The 17,718-nt window shown below is 44.0% G+C and overlaps 1 protein-coding gene across 1 annotated transcript in view; it reads left to right on the top strand.

Annotated features, from left to right (window-relative positions):
- The first annotated feature begins 1,623 nt into the window (after window positions 1-1,623).
- LOC143933384 (cell adhesion molecule CEACAM1-like) overlaps window positions 1,624-17,718 on the top strand; it is a 34,944-nt gene continuing 18,849 nt past the window's right edge. The window contains exons 1-3 of the mRNA XM_077456251.1: window positions 1,624-1,669; window positions 2,222-2,575; window positions 4,852-5,106. Of these exons, the coding sequence (XP_077312377.1) occupies window positions 1,624-1,669; window positions 2,222-2,575; window positions 4,852-5,106 (655 nt within the window). The remainder of the gene's footprint in view (window positions 1,670-2,221; window positions 2,576-4,851; window positions 5,107-17,718) is intronic.

Here is a 17,718-nt window from a genome sequence, read left to right as displayed (position 1 = left end):
AAAAATGAATACATTTTCTATTCTATGTTCTTTACAGATATACTGTTTGTTACATGTGTGTTTAAAAAAAAAAAAAAAGATGTTTAAAGTGGTTGTAAACCCTTACAAACCACTTTGACCTACAGGTAAGCCTAGATTAAGGCGAACCTGTAGTTCCAAGAAATATCTCCTAAACCTATACAGTTTAGGAGATATTTACCTGAAGACAGCCACCGCTGTCTACGGCGCATGCGCCGTAGACAGTGGCACGCAGGCGCACTGGGTAAGTCGCAGATCGCGGCGATATGCCGCGAGTGTCGGCTCCCGTGCGCATGCGCCGTAGACAGCGGCACGCAGGCGCCCTGGGTAAGTCGCAGATCGCGGCAATATGCCGCGAGTGTCGGCTCCCATGCGCATGCACAGGAGTGACATCATCGCTGCTCCGGCGGATCACAGCGCCGGAGCAGCGAGACCCACCAAGAAGATGGACGCTCAGAACTACAGGGGACAGCGGTGACTTCGCTGGCTCCTGTGTCAGGCAAGTGACACATAATGGACTACTATGCGATGCATAGTAGTCCATTATGCTTTACCTTTGCATGGAATGAAAGAGGAAGTAAACCCATTAGGGTTTACTTCCTCTTTAAATGACAGGCTGGAGAGGAGAGGGCTGCCAGAGGTCCCAGAACGCAGTTCCTGTGAGTTCCAGTTGAAAAAAAGCCCTGCTAATACCTAATTAAATCAACAAAAATGGTTGAAAGTGTAAGCCCTTGTACACACGGTCGGATATTCTGACGGAATGTTTCCTATCGGACCGTTCTGTCGGGTATTCCGACTGTGTGTGGTCTGCATTGGACTGTTTCCGTCGGAATATCCGACGGACCAGGTTTTCCAACTTGCCGGTAAAATTTTCAGACAAAATGCTCCTATCGGACATACTCCGATCATGTGTGGCCTACTCCGATGGACAAAGTGCCACGCATGCTCAGATCAAATTCCTAGACCAAAGCTATTGGCTACTAGCCTGAACGTAGTCCCGTCGTAACGAAATAATGTCATCATGTTATGTACAATCGGATTTTCCGACAACTTAGTCCGACCGTGTGTATGCAACATCACTTCCGGACCTCTTCCGGAATTAATCCGTCGGAATTACTCCAACGGATTTGGTTGTCGGAATCTCCGACCGTGTGTACAAGGGCTACAATGCCTTTAACGTTGCATAAACATAATATTTAAAAAAAGGGCTATAAGTTCTAATTTTTTTAGGAAGATATCTTCCTGTGACTTCTGTCTCCACACTTTGGCATATTGGTACTGCTGCCCCTGAAGAGCATGGGAACCTTTTAAATGGTTAGAGTAAGAACCCACCGTGTGCAGAGTAACAGCAGATTGTGAAATAATGCATTACTTCCTTCATTGTACCTCCCACAGCTTACACAGAGAGTCATCCTGGCATAGGTGAAAAACACTGGAGACGAAGCACATACCATCTGAGATTTACAGATATAAGCTATCCCGAATTTCCTTAAAGGAATCCATCAAATCTAAAGTGACACAGAGGATTGCCAGGAAGAGAGATGCCACGGTCAACGTGAAGGATATCTCTTTAGTTTATGTGTCCAAGTTTGTGAACTAAAGAAAATGATCACCAAGCAACATTCCTTTGACTCTAGTGTTATTGTGTCAGGTAAGTGCCAACTGACAAAAAGCTACCAATGACATATGATTGTATGGGCTGAGCAGGTACATTCCAAATTGTATACCTTAAGATTGATATCGATGCCTCTGGGCATTACTTGGTTGCCCGTATAACATTGATGAATGGTTTAGGTGTCACTCATTATGCCTACCTGGCTGCTAGGTAAATCTCCCAGTCTTACTGGTTTGTGCATGGCATGCTGCTTACCCCCTATCAGGGCAATGGAGTAGGAGAAAAAGTGTGTGCTTGAGAGGGTGGGGAAGGAGAGACACAGGACAGAGGGGCTGCGAAAGGAAGGGGGGAGAAATAGGAGGGCTATAGGTGAAAGAGAAGAATTAAAGGGGGGGTTCTAGAGGCTAAGGAGAGTCACAGTACAGGGAATTACTAATGGGAAAATCAAATCATATCTGGGCAAATGGCTACAAATTGTTCACTGGGTAAATTCCCCAGTGTATCTTTGATCAATAGACCCCATGGATTGACATTTTTATACATTTTAAACATATGATCACTGATCTTATATGTCACTTTCTCTTGCAGTTCTCCTCTGTGTGATGGTGGATGTGTCCAGTGGAATGATGAGTATTCAGCTGATCCCTCAGTATCCGGTCATCCAGGGATCTGTCACCCTAAATGTTACTCGGATTACCGGGATAGTTCAACATTTTATTTGGTATAAAGGACCGAACACAAACCCAGAATATCAAATCCTTAGATATATCAAGAGTAATAAGGCCCAAATAATTCTAGGACCTCTGTTCAAAAGAAGGATGACAGCTTTCTCCAATGGATCACTGCAGATCTCCAACCTAAATATAACTGATGAGGGGCACTACACAGTGAGGATACAAACAAACAATCAAAGTGATATATTGGTGTACTTGAAAATTTTTGGTGAGTATTACATCAGAAAATTGTCACAGATTTACCCTTTAAATGTACAGTTTTTCACTTTTTTTGAAAGCAAAGGACAAAGCATGACAGGTAATTAATCCGGACAAGATTAGCGCTCCATTTACAAAACCCGATTTTTCTATATGGGTGGCACAGTGGTGTAGTGGATAGCACTTTCACCTAGCAGTAAAAAAGGGTCACTGGTTCAAATGCCAACCACAACCATGACCACAACACTACCTGCCTGGAGTTGTCCTGCATGTTCTCCCTGTGCTTGTATGGGTTTACTCCAGTTTCCTCCCATACTCTAAAGACATGCTGGTAGGTTAATTGGTTCCTGTCTAAATTGTCCCCAGTATTTGTGTGTATGAATGTGGGGTCACTGGTTCAAATCCCAACCACGACCACAACACTACCTGCCTGGAGTTGTCCCGCATGTTCTCCCTGTGCTTGTATGAGTTTACTCCAGTTTCCTCCCATACTCTAAAGACATGCTGGTAGGTTAATTGGTTCCTGTCTAAATTGTCCCCAGTATTTGTGTGTATGAATGTGGGGTCACTGGTTCAAATCCCAACCACGACCATGACCACAACACTACTTGCCTGGAGTTGTCCCGCATGATCTCCCTGTGCTTGTATGAGTTTACTCCAGTTTCCTCCCATACTCTAAAGACATGCTGGTAGGTTAATTGGTTCCTGTCTAAATTGATCCCCAGTATGTGTGTGTATGAATGTGAGTTAGGGACCTTAGCTTGTAAGCTCCTTGAGGGTAGGGACTGATGTGAATGTACACTGTATATGTAAAGCTCTGCATAAATTGACAGCACTATAAAATTACCTGAAATAATAATTTATATCACCACTAAGGGTATAAGCTTTATTCACACCATCCCCCACAAAAAAAAAAAAACACGCTAGCTGGCTCATGTAGGTACTTTTGCTATGGGGACATTTTAGGTTGAGCTCGGAGCCTATCCAGTCATAAATCTCTCACGCTTGTGACATCAAGACTCTTAAGTAATGGGCAGATAGATAAAATATCTTCACAAATACAAGTGTTTGTTGTCTAAGTGGAATGATTAAAGTAAATGCATGTCTTTGCAAAGGTAAAGCTGTACAACTGAACAATTTCCAGCAATCAAAATTAAAAATTTTCAACATTAGTATGCTATTAAAATAGTGGAGATCGGGAATAGCAACCTTTTCCACATTAGGTGTCATCGTGCATTAAATGCTCAGTGTGCCAGTGCATCATATCTATATACTATCTTTAAAAATGTTGCACTGATAGCTGTACTGTGAATGCCAAATTAAACACAATTGTTTTTATTATATTGCCCAGAGAAATAAATTCAAAATTAAAACCTACAAAGCCATTTACAACCCTCCCCCTGCTACATCACCAAAATTGGCTCTAAATATCACCCAAACTGTCCTCTCCGCTTCTAAGCCCTTGCACACACGGTTGGAGATTCCGACAACCAAATCCGTCGGATTTTGTCCGTCGGATTTTGTCTGTCGGATCTTGTCCGAAACTGTTGCATACACACGGTCGGACAAAGTTGTCGAAAAATCCGATCTTTCAGAACGTGATGACAAAATTTCGTTACGATGGGACTATGTTCAGGCTAGTAGCCAATAGCTTTGATGTAGGAATTTGATCTGAGCATGCGTGGTACTTTGTCCGATCGGAATTCTCTACACATGATCGGAGTATGTCCTATCGGACCAGTTTGTCGGAAAATATTTCCAACAAGTTGGAAAATTTGGTCCGACGGATATTCAGACGGAAACAGTCCGATGCATACCACACACAATCGGATTATCCAACAACGCGGACCGATAGGACACATTCCGACGGATTCTCCGACCGTGTGTACAAGGGCTAAGACCTCCTGCTCTCTGGCTCCCATCTCCAGGACTTCTCCCATCCTCTGGAACTCTACTTCAAGCTGTCTGGCTATCTCCTAACCTAACCAACTTTTAGGGGATCCCTGAAATCCCATCTCTTCAGGGAAACATATCATGCATCCAACTAACGACTGAACTTTTAACTCTTCCTTCAGCTCATCTCCCACAATTATTACACAGTTGTACCACTTGCCCTTTTATATAGTAAGTTATTATGAGCAGGACCCTCTTAATCCTCTTGTATTTTATTGTATTGTAACTGTACTGTCTCCCTTTTAGAAAGTAACAAAACCTGATTATGTTTACTGTATTAGAATGACTATAATGTGACTCCTATTAACTATTTCGATTTTTTTTCCTCTGCAGACATGGTCATTAAACCAACAATTACAGCCTTTACCTCCTTTCCAAAAGAAAATGATACCGTTACCCTCACCTGTACCTCTACTAATGCAGAGAGGATAGTATGGAGCAGGATCCCTTTTGGAGCCACCTTGTCCCCAAATAATAAGACTATCTCTTTCCCGAGAATAAACCGTATCAATTCTGGGGACTATCAGTGTGAGGCTGAGAACCCTATCAGTAAGAGGACCAGCGATCCCTACACATTGACCGTAGCTTGTAAGTAACTAATACGATGTTGTTGTACAGTATATAAAAACAGAAATTGTACTAGTTCTCCTTTTCAAAGGTCAGTTGCTGTGTTGAGTTATATAAGAGTCTACCACATAATTAATGTTTCTTAGATGGAAATAAAAGCATGCCTATTCCTTAGGGAACTGGTGATCAATTCAGCATCTTGGTTTGGCAGTTAGCAGAAAGTGTTCTAATTCTTTGGATTCTGCACCTATATGCAAGTTAGGTTGTTTATTTTCCAGGCTGCTCAGGCAGGAAAGGGTTGAACCTTCCTTTGCTCTTTCACAAGCAATTTCTGGGCTCTGTCCTCCACCTTATGCTGTAAATAAAAAGGGGGGTGGCTCTGCTTAGAGGGCTTTTCTGCATGGTAAGAATCAAGAGGCCAAGCAAGAAGATGTAGTCACCAGCAACACCTGGACTGCGATAAAGAAATCTTCCTGATTAAGGACTTTACCTTCCCAGAGTCCTTAAGCCCTTGTACACACGGTCGGACATTTCGACAACCAAATCCGTCAGAATTTGTCCGTCGGATCTTGTCCGAAACTGTTGCATACACACGGTTGGACAAAGTTGTCGAAAAATCCGATCTTTCAGAACGTGATGACGTAATTTTGTTACGATGGGACTACGTTCAGGCTAGTAGCCAATAGCTTTGATGTAGGAATTTGATCTGAGCATGTGTGGCACTTTGTCCGATCGGAATTCTCTACACATGATCGGAGTATGTCCTATCGGACCAGTTTGTCGGAAAATATTTCCAGCAAGTTTGAAAATTTGGTCCGACAGATATTCCAACGGAAACAGTCCGATGCATACCACACACAGTCGGATTATCCGACAACACGGTCCGATAGGACACATTCCGACGGATTCTCCGACCGTGTGTACAAGGGCTAAGAGGCATTCGCCGGGTAGCCTGGGTTTAGTTAGACAGGAGTGAACTGCATTGTTGGACTGTATTTTCCACGTTGTCCAGAGTAGCGATACCCCATAGAAGCTGCTTAAGTTAGTTCAGTCTGTTACTCTGCCTCTGAACCCTAATAACAGCGTCAGCCCCCTCTGGCACACCTGACAATAGTGTAAGTGCAATGACCAATGAGAAACACACACGTTAGGATAAAACACAGAAATTGTCTTTACTGCAATACTTCTGTGGAAGAATAATAGAAAGTATTAGTATAGTAAAATAAAGTAATTAACTGGAGAGCAATAACTGAGATTAAGAGCAATATAACTCCCAATCCCATATTCAAGCTGCTCTCAGGGGATTCCAAATCTAAGAGTGTCCGTTAAAGCAGAGGCACACTTAAATGTCAAATAAAGCACAATATGACACTTTGAATTGGATTGGCTACCTTTACTCAGGTTGGCTCTATGAGTCCAGGCAGGAGGAGAGTAGAGGAATGACCCCCTTTATGTCAGGCCTCTCTCCTCTGTCCCCTGACACCACAGACCCAACTTTAAACACTTTATTCAAGTCAACAATTAATGACTTAACTTCCTAGATAAACTGTCCCACACACCCAATGCATATGAAGAGCCCTGAATATGTGTGTGTGGATCCGTATGGCACTAGTAGCTTTAGTCCCTTTGAAGAAAATATAAGATTTGGTGTCTTCGGCTAGCCACATTCAGTGGTGCACTTAAACTCCTGGACAGCAGGGCCAAACAACACAATTGGCCCAGATTATCAAGTGAAGCAAGCAGGATCTTTCTCAGCAAGGTGAGAGGACAATTTATCCCTGTGGCACTACCATTGTCAGCAAGATGACTACCAGCAATGATGCCTGTATACAGTGTTCATTTAACTCCTTCTGTGGTGCAGTGTCCCTGTTTCCTGCAAATGGGCCAAAAGCCCCCTCACCCAATCCTGTGATCAAGGCCCATATGAACAGGCAGGCTCTTCTGGTGACCCGACTGGTCACCTCACACTGAACGCTTCACCATCGGTGCAGGTGCGCCTGGATGTGCACCTGTGATCCCCCTCTATCAGGCTGAATGTCCCGACTGGCGGTGGAGGCCTGAATCACATAGGGAGACCACCTGAGAGACAGCATCTCTCCTTCACATCTGATCCCTTTTCCTGCCTCATGCTGACTGAGAATCTCCAATTAAAATGGAGTCTTTTTTTTCTTGCTCACAGAGAATGCTGGTCTTGGTAGTTCCTGTCACTATAGAAGCTATGGGGCTGCTCTGTGCTGGGACTTCATATTCCAATAATTGCTCCTACAATTGGCTCTCCTCCTCCTGCCAATAGGGACACAGAGGAGGCTGCAGAATGAACAGCTCTGTGTGAGTTAGTGAGGAAAGGGAGGGGGAAATGAAACTCCTCATAGCTGCAGACACTCAAAAATTTTTCCCTGTCAGCTATTTATGTTAATGTAAGTCTTTGGCTGCAGCATCCGCTACACCAGTAAAGCTTGTTCAATGCTTTTATGCCTGGTCTGAAGTTATTCAAATTGATGCATGTAGGTATATGGCGTATCTATTTTTAACAGGGCCTGTAAAGTACATGTGGGGTGAAGAGTAAGGAATGGAAGGCCACCACAAAGGAGTTGGAATATAGTTGCTACAGGTAACCATGGACTGGCGGGAATGTAACAGCAGCCAGACAGCAAGAAGTGGTACCAGGCATGAGTAACAGGCCCTCCGGTAGTGAGGGGCTTCCTTCCTAGCATCCAGCTTCATTAAGCAAACGGGACCGAACCGGCCATCCAGGAACCTCATGGACCTAGCCTCATGTGACGGGAGAGCTGGAGCAGTTAATTGGTGGGTTGTTAACCCACCAATTACATTTTTCATAATCCTGTCTGTTTATTACTCTAATGGCCCCCTGTGACTGTGCTTTATGAAAATAATGCTCTATATACCTTGTTTATTGAGCGCTGATTGACCCGCCGCTTCTCTCCTCTCTCTTCCCGACACATGCAGTGGGTGGGCCCGAGGATCCTCCGCTGACGTCAGTCAGGTGGAGAGGAGGAGAGAGGCAGCCCCGCCTGCTGAATGTGTCAGGAAGTGAAAGGAGAGAAGTGGCGGGTCAATCAGCACTGATCAGTGCTCAATAAACAAGGTATATACAGCATTATTTTCAGAAAGCACAGTCAGAGGGGGACATTACAGTAATGAATAGAGTGGATTATAGTAAAAACAAAAGCACACATTTCAGCAGCAGGACTGGGGAAGGGCGGCGCGGACACAGAGCTGTCAGTTAGAGGGTGGGGGGGAGCACACTGGAGACACAGAGCCGGCTGCGGCTACAACTGATGACACCGGTGTCAGATCTCTGTAGCCATAGTACAAGGGAGTCAGCACAGAGAGGGGAGGGTAGAAACTGGAAGGATCAGTCAGGTATTACAGGTGATAGAGGGGGCCAAATGACATGCTTTAAGGGAACAGGGTCTTTATTTATATTTTTGGGGTGCACAAATGAGGTCCACGCTTATTTCATGGTGGGACCCCATTCTGTCACTGAGAGTGAGGTGGCAGAGGAAAGCTGGACTGGTGGAGCGGGGCACGGGCTCAACTGTGTCCTCCACTAAGGTTTGATTCACACCTATGCATTTTTCGTGCTTTTTGTATTTTGCAGATTTGCCCTACAGAACTGCTTAAAGCGGGAGTCCGCCGGGAGTCCGCCGTTTTTTTTTTTTTTTTTTAAGCCAGCAGCTACAAATACTGCAGCTGCTGACTTTTAAAATAATGACACTTACCCGCCCCGGGACGCCCGGGATGTCGGCACCCGAAGCCGATCTCTTGATCGTCTCTCGGGTGCTGCCGCCGCCATCTTGGGTATGGGAATCAGGAAGTGGAGCCTTTCGGCTTCATTTCCCGGTTCCCTACTGCGCATGCGCAAGTCGCGCTGCGCAATAAGGATGGTCCCCGCTGTCTCTGGGATCCGTGTGTTTCCCAGCAGGCAGCGGAGGGACCTTCGGAAAGGGGTGTAGATTCTGCGGAAAGGGGCGTGCCTTCTGCAGAATCTACGCCGGAAATGGGTGCAGATACCTGTACTGTACAGGTACCTGTACCCCCCTACCCCCTGAAAGGTGCCAATTGTGGTGCCGGAGGGGGGGAGGGTTCCAATGAGCGGAAGGTCCACTTTAGGGTGGACCTCCGCTTTAATACATTTTGTTTTTTTGCATTTGGATACACTTTAATCTAAGTCCAGTTCTGGGACTGAAACAAAGTGTTCCTCTAACTAAATCTTTCTTTTTTATTATTTCTCGTTTTGGACAGATTTGGGGAACAATAAGGACTTGTCAAATTATTTTTATGCCTATTTCCTTGTTTGGTAGATTTTCCCACTTTTGTTCCCTATTGCAATGTTATCACTAGGATGGTAACTGAGGGTAAAACTCTCTAACAGGGACACAATTGTTTTACAAATACTTCCTTTTAATAGGATGAAGGAAGACCAGAACCTCAGTTACCTTTTCATTGCTGTCTGGCAACTCATCCCAACCTTTTAATTAAAATATAGATAATTACATTGTGTGACATACAACTCATCTTTGTTTGCTTTATGTTTTGGATGCTCTGTTTGAGAAGGAAAGTTATATTAGATTTTGGCTACAGTAAGTTAAATCTAATGAGGAAAACTTCCTGTTTCTGAGGTCTGAAGAAAACAAAGCAGCCACAGTATACAGTATCTCACAAAAGTCAGTACACCCCTCACATTTTTGTAAATACTTCTATCTTTTCATGTGACAACACTGAAAAAATTACACTTTTCTACAATGTAAAGTAGTGAGTGTACAAATATGAATGCAATCTACTCACTGGGGGGAGAACCAATGGGGGAATCATGGATGGAAAATGAGAAAGGGGGTCCTAGTAGATGATAGGCTCAGCAATGGCATGCAATGCCAAGCTGCTGCTAACAAAGCAAACAAAATATTGGCATTAAAAAGGGGATTAACTCAAGAGATAAAGCAGTAATTCTCCCACTCTACAAGATTCTGGTCCGGCCGCACCTGGAATATGCCGTCTAGTTCTGGGCACCAGTCCTCAGGAAGGATGTACTGGAAATGGAGCGAGTACAGAGAAGGGCAACAAAGTTGATAAAGGGTCTGGAGGATATTCGTTATGAAGAAATCTTGAACTTATTCTCTCTGGATAAGAGACGCTGGAGAAGGGATATGATTTCAGTTTACAAATACCGTAGTGGTGAACCCACAATAAGGATAAAACTTTTCCATGCAAGGGAGTTTAAGGACACATGGCCACTCATTAAAATGTGGATGTGGAATTCCCTTCCACAGGCGGTGGTTTCAGCCAGGAGCATCAATAGAAACTATTAAGAAAGCACCTGAATGATCACAACATACAGGATTGTACAATGTAATACTGACATAAAACCACACACATAGGTTAGACTTGATAGACTTGTGTTTTTTTTCAACCCCACCTACTATGTAATTATGTAGCTATGTAACTTTGAATACTGCTGCCAGATTCATCCACCTTACCAATCACTCTGTGTTTGCTACTGCTCTCTGTCAATCCCTCCACTGGCTTCCGCTCACCCAACAAATGAATGTCAAAGTACTAACAACAACTTACAATGTGTCACGTACCTTACATTGGAGTCAGACTGCTGGGGGTGGCCTCTTGCACGGTTTTCGGTCTCAACACCCCTGGAAGTGGGGACAGGGAGTGTTGAGGCAGTAAAAGGGTGCAGGTGCCTGCGGATTTGAAGATGAAGGCTTGAAGACACTGTATCCTCACGGAGGAAGAGGTGTAGACTGGTCACCGGAGGTATTCAGCGGAAGCCAAGCAGGTAAGAGGAAAACCCTGCACGTCGGGAACAAGCAAGGTTGGCAACTGGCTGGCAAAGCAACGAGGTACAGGAACGGAAGGCAGATACATAGTCAGGGATGAGCAGGGGTCTGGTAGCGTGCTGGCAGTGAGGTACAAAATCAGGAAGCACGCCGAAGTAGGAAGTCCAAGCCGAGGTCAGTAATAATCCAGGAAGTAGTAAGCAGGGATGATCCAAAAGAATAATTGAGCAAGCTGGGTAATCAGGAACAAGGTCACAGGTACAAACAACGATCAGGTATCTCAGGAACAAGCTGAAGATGATCCAGCACTGGTATTAGGTCAAGATCCTGTTATATATGGTGAGATGTGCCAGGATTGGTGGACGTGGTGAGTACACACATACGTTCGGTTGGCGCGACGTGTTCGTATTAGCATGAGCGTGCGTCCGTTCGTTCCGGAACTTGTTAGACTGACGGGGACACTGTGCATGGCCCTTGGAACGAAAATAAACCGCTGCTACACGGGGACGGACATTCTCACGGTGAGTTCCCTGACACAATGCCATCCACAATTTAGCCCCAGCTACATCACTAGCCTAGTCTCAAAATACCAACCTAATCGTTCACTATGTTCCTCTCAAGACCTTCTGCTCTCTAGCTCCCTCGTCACCTCCTCCTTTTCTCACCTCCAGGACTTTTCCAGAGCCTCTCCAATCCTATAGAACTCCTTACCCCAACCTGTCTGATTATCTCCTATTCTATTAGCTTTTAGACGATCCCTGAAAACCCTTCTCTTCAGAGAAACCTATCCTACCCACACCTAAAAACTGTACTTTCATTTTCACCATCAGTTCATGACCCACACTTATTATCATTTGTTTCACTTGACCCTCCCTTTTAGATTGTAAGCTCTAATGAACAGGGGCCCTCTGATCCCTCCTGTATTGAATTGTATTGTAACTGTTGGCGCTATATAGGCTTGTGCAATTCGTTTCGTAACAAATCGAAATTCGGCCAAATTTTGCATCTTTCGGACATTCGGATGCATCCGAATGTCCGAATAAAAAAATAACGAATAACAACGAATACGAAAGAAATATAACGAATGAATTCAAATGAATTTGGTAATTCTTTAAAGATCTAATGAAACAAAAGGTCAGCTCAAAGTACATTTTATAGTCCAATCAGCTAATTAATTTTGTGCCGGAGGATGGATTACTGGCAAATTGCATTCCTGAGAACTGAGTTAGAAGGGTGTTGTATTGTATCTGAGCCGAGGAGAAGAGACGTTGTCATTGTGTGTGTTAAAAGATTCAATAAACAAACAACTTTCCAAACTACGAATCATTATCACGAATGTCTATACATACATAAATAGCGAATTTCAACGAATACGAACGAATGAATTCGACACTGTACGAATAATAACAAATTATCTGAAAATGTATTAACGTAACATAAGGAATATAACTTAACGAAATGATGTATTTTACGAATGACAACGAACCGAAACTAAACGAAATTTAGCGTTGTGCACAAGTCTAGCGCTATATAAATCCTGTATAATAATAATAATAATCTATATGAACTTGTTGGACATTCCATTCTAAAACGAAATTATTGAGCACAGCTGTTTTCAATGAACAGTAAAGTTCATGCTACAGCATACAAAGACATTATATACAACAATGTCCTTCTGATCTGAGGAAACTGTTTGGGGAAGGTCCTTTTTTGCTTCTAGCATGCCTGTGCATAAAGCCAGCTCCATAAAGACATGAAAACATATTGCCCGCAGAAATGAAAGGGAACCTGTACCAGTGCAGGTAGCTTCAGGTTACATAGTGTGCTAACATTACCACAAAAAAAATGTATCTAATGTAAAGTCAAGCTTACCCTATATGAAATATACCATAAATCAAAAAATGTGCAAACCAATAAGTCAAATAAACCAAATATAATAAATAAGACAGGTAAGTCTGTGTAAAAACTTAGATAGTCCAAATATTGTGCAATAAATCAATATCTTTCAAAGTACCAATGCACAAAAAGTGGCAGTGATTCAAAGAGATATTTTTTCTTTGATAAAGTGTCAAACTCTTCACCACCAGCATTTCACTGTGTGCAAATAGTGCCCTTGCCCCGATGAAACCATACTCACCATCGGAGATGACCACCCTAGCTAGGTCTTTAAGGCTTGTTCTACAGCTCTGCACTACGTGGCAATCTCCTTCTAGTTGCAGCTTTTATGGCAGAGATCCATAACACTGCTCACATGCAGGGAAGGATTCAAACAGAGGAAATTCATAGCGCATACCATTTATTAAAATTCGTAGTTAAAAGACGTTTTGGAACACTCACAATCTCCTGTGCCCCTCCTGGCACCTTGGAATCATCTGCCGTGTAATGTTATAACCTGCCACCGCTCAAAATGTGGGAGCCGTCATCAGGGCAGGACTTAGGGTGGTGGGGGTCCCTGGGCTTGAGTCGCTTTCGGGCCCTACCTTCTATACATTAGCATATTTATCAGCGTATAACACGCGCCGGCGTATAACACGCACCCCAAGTTTAGGAGGGGAGTTTAAGGAAAAACCTTACATTTAAATGCCCATCAACGCAGCCTTATCAGTGTCCTTCTGCAGCCTTGTCTATCATCTGCAGCCTTGTCCAGTGTCATTTGCAGCCTTGTCATTGCAGTCTTGAAGTTTAAAAATGTCAGCGCCGAGATACAGAGGGTCCTCTCGGCAGCTCTGGTGGCTCTCGCGTCCTTTCGCAGTCCCAAGCGGAGCCGAGAGTAGCTGAGTGTACTCGGCTCGGCTCACAGTCATGCCCAGTCCCTGTGTTATGTCCATCATAGGACGGCATTGGGCGTGACTGTGAGCGGAGTCAAGCCGAGTACTTGGCTATGTATCTCGGTGCGGCCCACGGGGCCCCCTATTGGGCGGGGCCCATGGGCTTGAGCCCAGTCAAGCCCAATGATAAGTCCGGCCCTGGCCGTCATGTGTTCCAATCTGCGGAAGTGGCTTCCAAATCAAGTGGGTAAGCCATGTGTGTGTTTTTCGGCACTCCCAGCCCAGGACATCATCAGGTTTATTTGACCTATTAGTTTGCACATTTATGGTTCATGGTATATTTCATATAGGGTAAGCTCTGCTTTTTTTTTTGTTGTGGTAATATTGTCCATGTGATTTTTTTGGAAGTAGTCAAATAGACAAATATAAAATGTAAAATAAAAACATAGGTATCGCCCCTTTGGGACTTTATATGAGGTGGGAACAATTGGCCGATGAAATTAACAAATATAAATATAATAAAAACATTTATTGCAGAAATGATCACACATGAAAGCGTAGTACATGAGTATACATAACATCTAATACACTGATGTGTTCCACAAGATGTGTCTCGCTCTTCAGGGGTGGATGCATGTAGGATATATCTGAAAATGAATGACCAAATAGGTGATGTAACACATAAATAAATAATGGACAAATGGTAAGAGGTCCCTTACAGAGAAAGAAAATACCCCATACTCACCAAGCGGCAAGGATTAGGTGCCTGTGGCTATGTTCACCGAGGATGGCAGCAATATATGCTTGGGATGGGAGCTGAGAGAATGGAGCCAACCAGAAAACCCTGACCAAGGAATAATTGGAAGGCGGACATGGCATGAGTAGAAATGAGTGACCTTGGATGTCTGTCAGAAACCATGAACCAGACGGAGACAGAAGTACAATTAAATGACACTTGTTTATTAATAAAAAATAAAAAGGTAAATGGAGTAAGCATAGTCAAAGCATAGCCAGAGTCCAGTAACCAGATTGAGTAGTCAGCCAGGCCAGAGTTCAGTAACCAAATCAGGTAATCATCCAGGCCAGAAATCAGGGATCCAAGAAGAGGAACAGCAAGCAGGATAAGGAGCCAGAAGGGATGTCTGTAAGCCAGTCTTTAAACAGGAACGCAGGAGATGGTTTCTTGTGATGTGACCAAGGCGAAGGCAGGGATGAAGTGAGCTGGACAGCTTTAAGTAGGCAGGTCAGACGAGCAGGATCAGGAACAGCTGGGTAACTGTGGAGAGAGATGAGAGCTGGCACTTAGCCGACAGCTGAGTAGCCAGCCCATAGAAGGAACCGCTAAGCCAGCCCTGACAATGTCCTAGAATAGATAATCCGTTCAGGTATCAACTATAATATAATATGTATATAATCAAACATTGCTAAATTGGTAAAATAATCATGAAGTGTATAATGGAATGCATGAATGCATGTATAAACCAAACTGTTGTGATGGTAGGAAGGATAATAAGGCCAAGAAAGAATGTGTGCAAAACTGCAGATATGTGAAAAGGGATGTCAGAAAAGGCAATCCCTAAAAGCAAAAGGGGAAATCTGAGAAAGTGTGAAAATAAAAAACATAACAAGGCACAAAGGAGGTCTCCATGTGTAGGATGAAAGATATGTGTACCTTTGTAGGATCAGTAGCTTGTAGCAACAGAATGAGCTGTCCCATGTGACGTGAAAGAGTGAAATGAAAAACCGCAGCCATGTGTGCTCTCCCATTTATAGCCCCACAAGGGCTCCAGCGGGCTCCGCCCCTGGATAATCCATTCAGGTGTCAACTAGAATATAATATGTGTAGAAATATGGACTATAATTGCAACAAACAGCTATTCCCTGCCCTATCTGTATACCATATTATCCCTCTAATGCCCAGCGTTATCAAACTGACATCATACAGTATTTGTGAGCCCAACCAGAGGGATTGTAGGATTGGTAATTCCAACAGATGGCTGTTCCCCTGCATGACTATGCATCCAGACTACATATCCCAGGGATCTTTGCTACCACCATGGAGATTGCTGGAAAGAACTATAAAAGAAACCAGAGACCTGCCTCGTGTGCTCTTCCACCTGGGCCTTGTTTGTGAAGGACCTCTCCACGTAGGGAGGGGGAGGTTGGGGCCTACCACGAGGTCCACAGCATTCCTATCTGACCAAGAAGGGATCCAGTGCTGCCTGCTGTTTATCAGACATCTGTACAGTGCAGCTACCCACACTTTGTACTCCAAAAGGGGGATCATCACAAGCAGATCTGCAGGAGGAACTTCCATTCGGCAGTCGTTGGTCATTGGTGAGAGGGCCATCACCCATCTTTGCAAACCTTTCCTTTGTTTCAACCTTTCCTTTGTTTCATTGGGACATTGTTCACAGACAGCTTTACCTTGGGAACACTTCACTGCACCTTTATTTGAACACTGTACATAATTCTCTTTAGCTACAGTTATCACAAAATATACTACCACTCTATTGGATACAATTAATGCGCTCCGAAGGCCAGCGAAGACCATCAGATCTGCAACAGGGACATTCTGTCATTGCAACTTAAAGGGCCCCTACACCATCCATGTTTAGCTGCATCTCTCATTAGGATCAGAGGTTAAACAGTCCAGCCTGGGTTTCTCTTTCTAGAAGTATTTGTCAGTATTGCTGCTTAACTTGTTTATCCTTTCAGGTTATGTCCAAGTGGTATTCTACTGTACATAGGTGTTTAGAATATTCTGTTGTTGCCTTCTGTCTCAACTGACATTTCTTAAGTAGTCATTTGGTTGAGTTTGGGCTGCTATCCCAAACTCAGCTGAACCATTACCTCTTTGTACAACCATACCTTAACTGGCATATTCCAGTAAACGTTACTAGAATATAAACACACTGAGTGCTGTCTTATTACTTAAAGGTGATGTCTGAACCTAGAGTGTCAGGTGGGTTGGAAGGTTCATAGAGTCATGGCGATGCAGATGAGCAGGTAAATCCAAGCAGTCCCCTAGGGGGCCATGCTACATATGTATATAATCAAACATTAGCAAAATGATCATAAAGTATATAATGGAATGCATGAATGTATGTATAAACCAATCTGATGCGATGGTAGGACAGATAATAAGGCCAAGGAGGAATGTGTGCAATGCTGCAGATATGTGAAAAGGGATGTCAAAAAGACAATCCCTAAAAGAAAAACGGCGAATGTGAAAAAGTGTGAATGTGAAAAACATAGCCAGGCACAATGGAGTGCTCAGTATACTGGGTGAATAATATGTGTACCTGCGTGAGATCAGTAGCTTGTAGCAGCAGAATGAGCTATCCTAAGTGAAGTGATTGAAATTTAAAATCCCAGCCATGTGCTTTCGCAATAATATCTCTGCAAGGGCTCCAGCATGCTCCACCCCCAACACCATGTATGGGGTGCCAGGACACACTGCCACTAAAACGTAGTCTACCCCGAGCCATCCTAGATGAAGACCACGCCCATACGCAGTGACGCTTCTTCTGCGGATGTCGTGCGATGGGCGTGGAAACATGGTGCCATTGTGTCGGTGGCCCCACCCGTCCCTAAGGGCGGGGGGGGGGGGCAGCAGAGGGTATGAGTTTCGGACTAGCACTCAGACGACCGGATTTTTCGACCGGACTTAAGTCCATCGGAAAGATTTGAAGACAGTTTTATTTCTAGGTCCGCCGGACTTTTGGGAAGAAAGCAAGAGTGGATTATCACCGTTGGAATCTTTTTTTTATTTTTTATTTGTAATAAAGGACTTTTCCCAACGGTGTCTGTGTGTTTTTTAACAATTTTTTACACTTTCTTTGTGAAATGGTAGAGGTGCTTTTGTACCCCCTTACATTTCAAACTGGGGGGGGGGGGCTGGGATCTGGGGATCCCCTTGTTAAAGGGAGCTTCCAGATTCTGATAAGCCCCCCGCCCGCAGACCCCCACAACCACCGACCAGGGTTGTGGGGATGAGGTCCTTGTCACCCTCAACATGGGGACATGGTGCTTTGAGGGGTCACAGACCCCCA

This window comes from Lithobates pipiens, unplaced genomic scaffold (assembly GCF_037356315.1).
Source record: "Lithobates pipiens isolate NorthernLeopardFrog02 unplaced genomic scaffold, aLitPip1_a1.2 Scaffold_27, whole genome shotgun sequence".
NCBI classification, from domain to species: Eukaryota; Metazoa; Chordata; class Amphibia; order Anura; family Ranidae; genus Lithobates; species Lithobates pipiens.
Note: the sequence above shows the minus strand (reverse complement) of the source record. Positions and strands in the feature narration are given on the sequence as shown.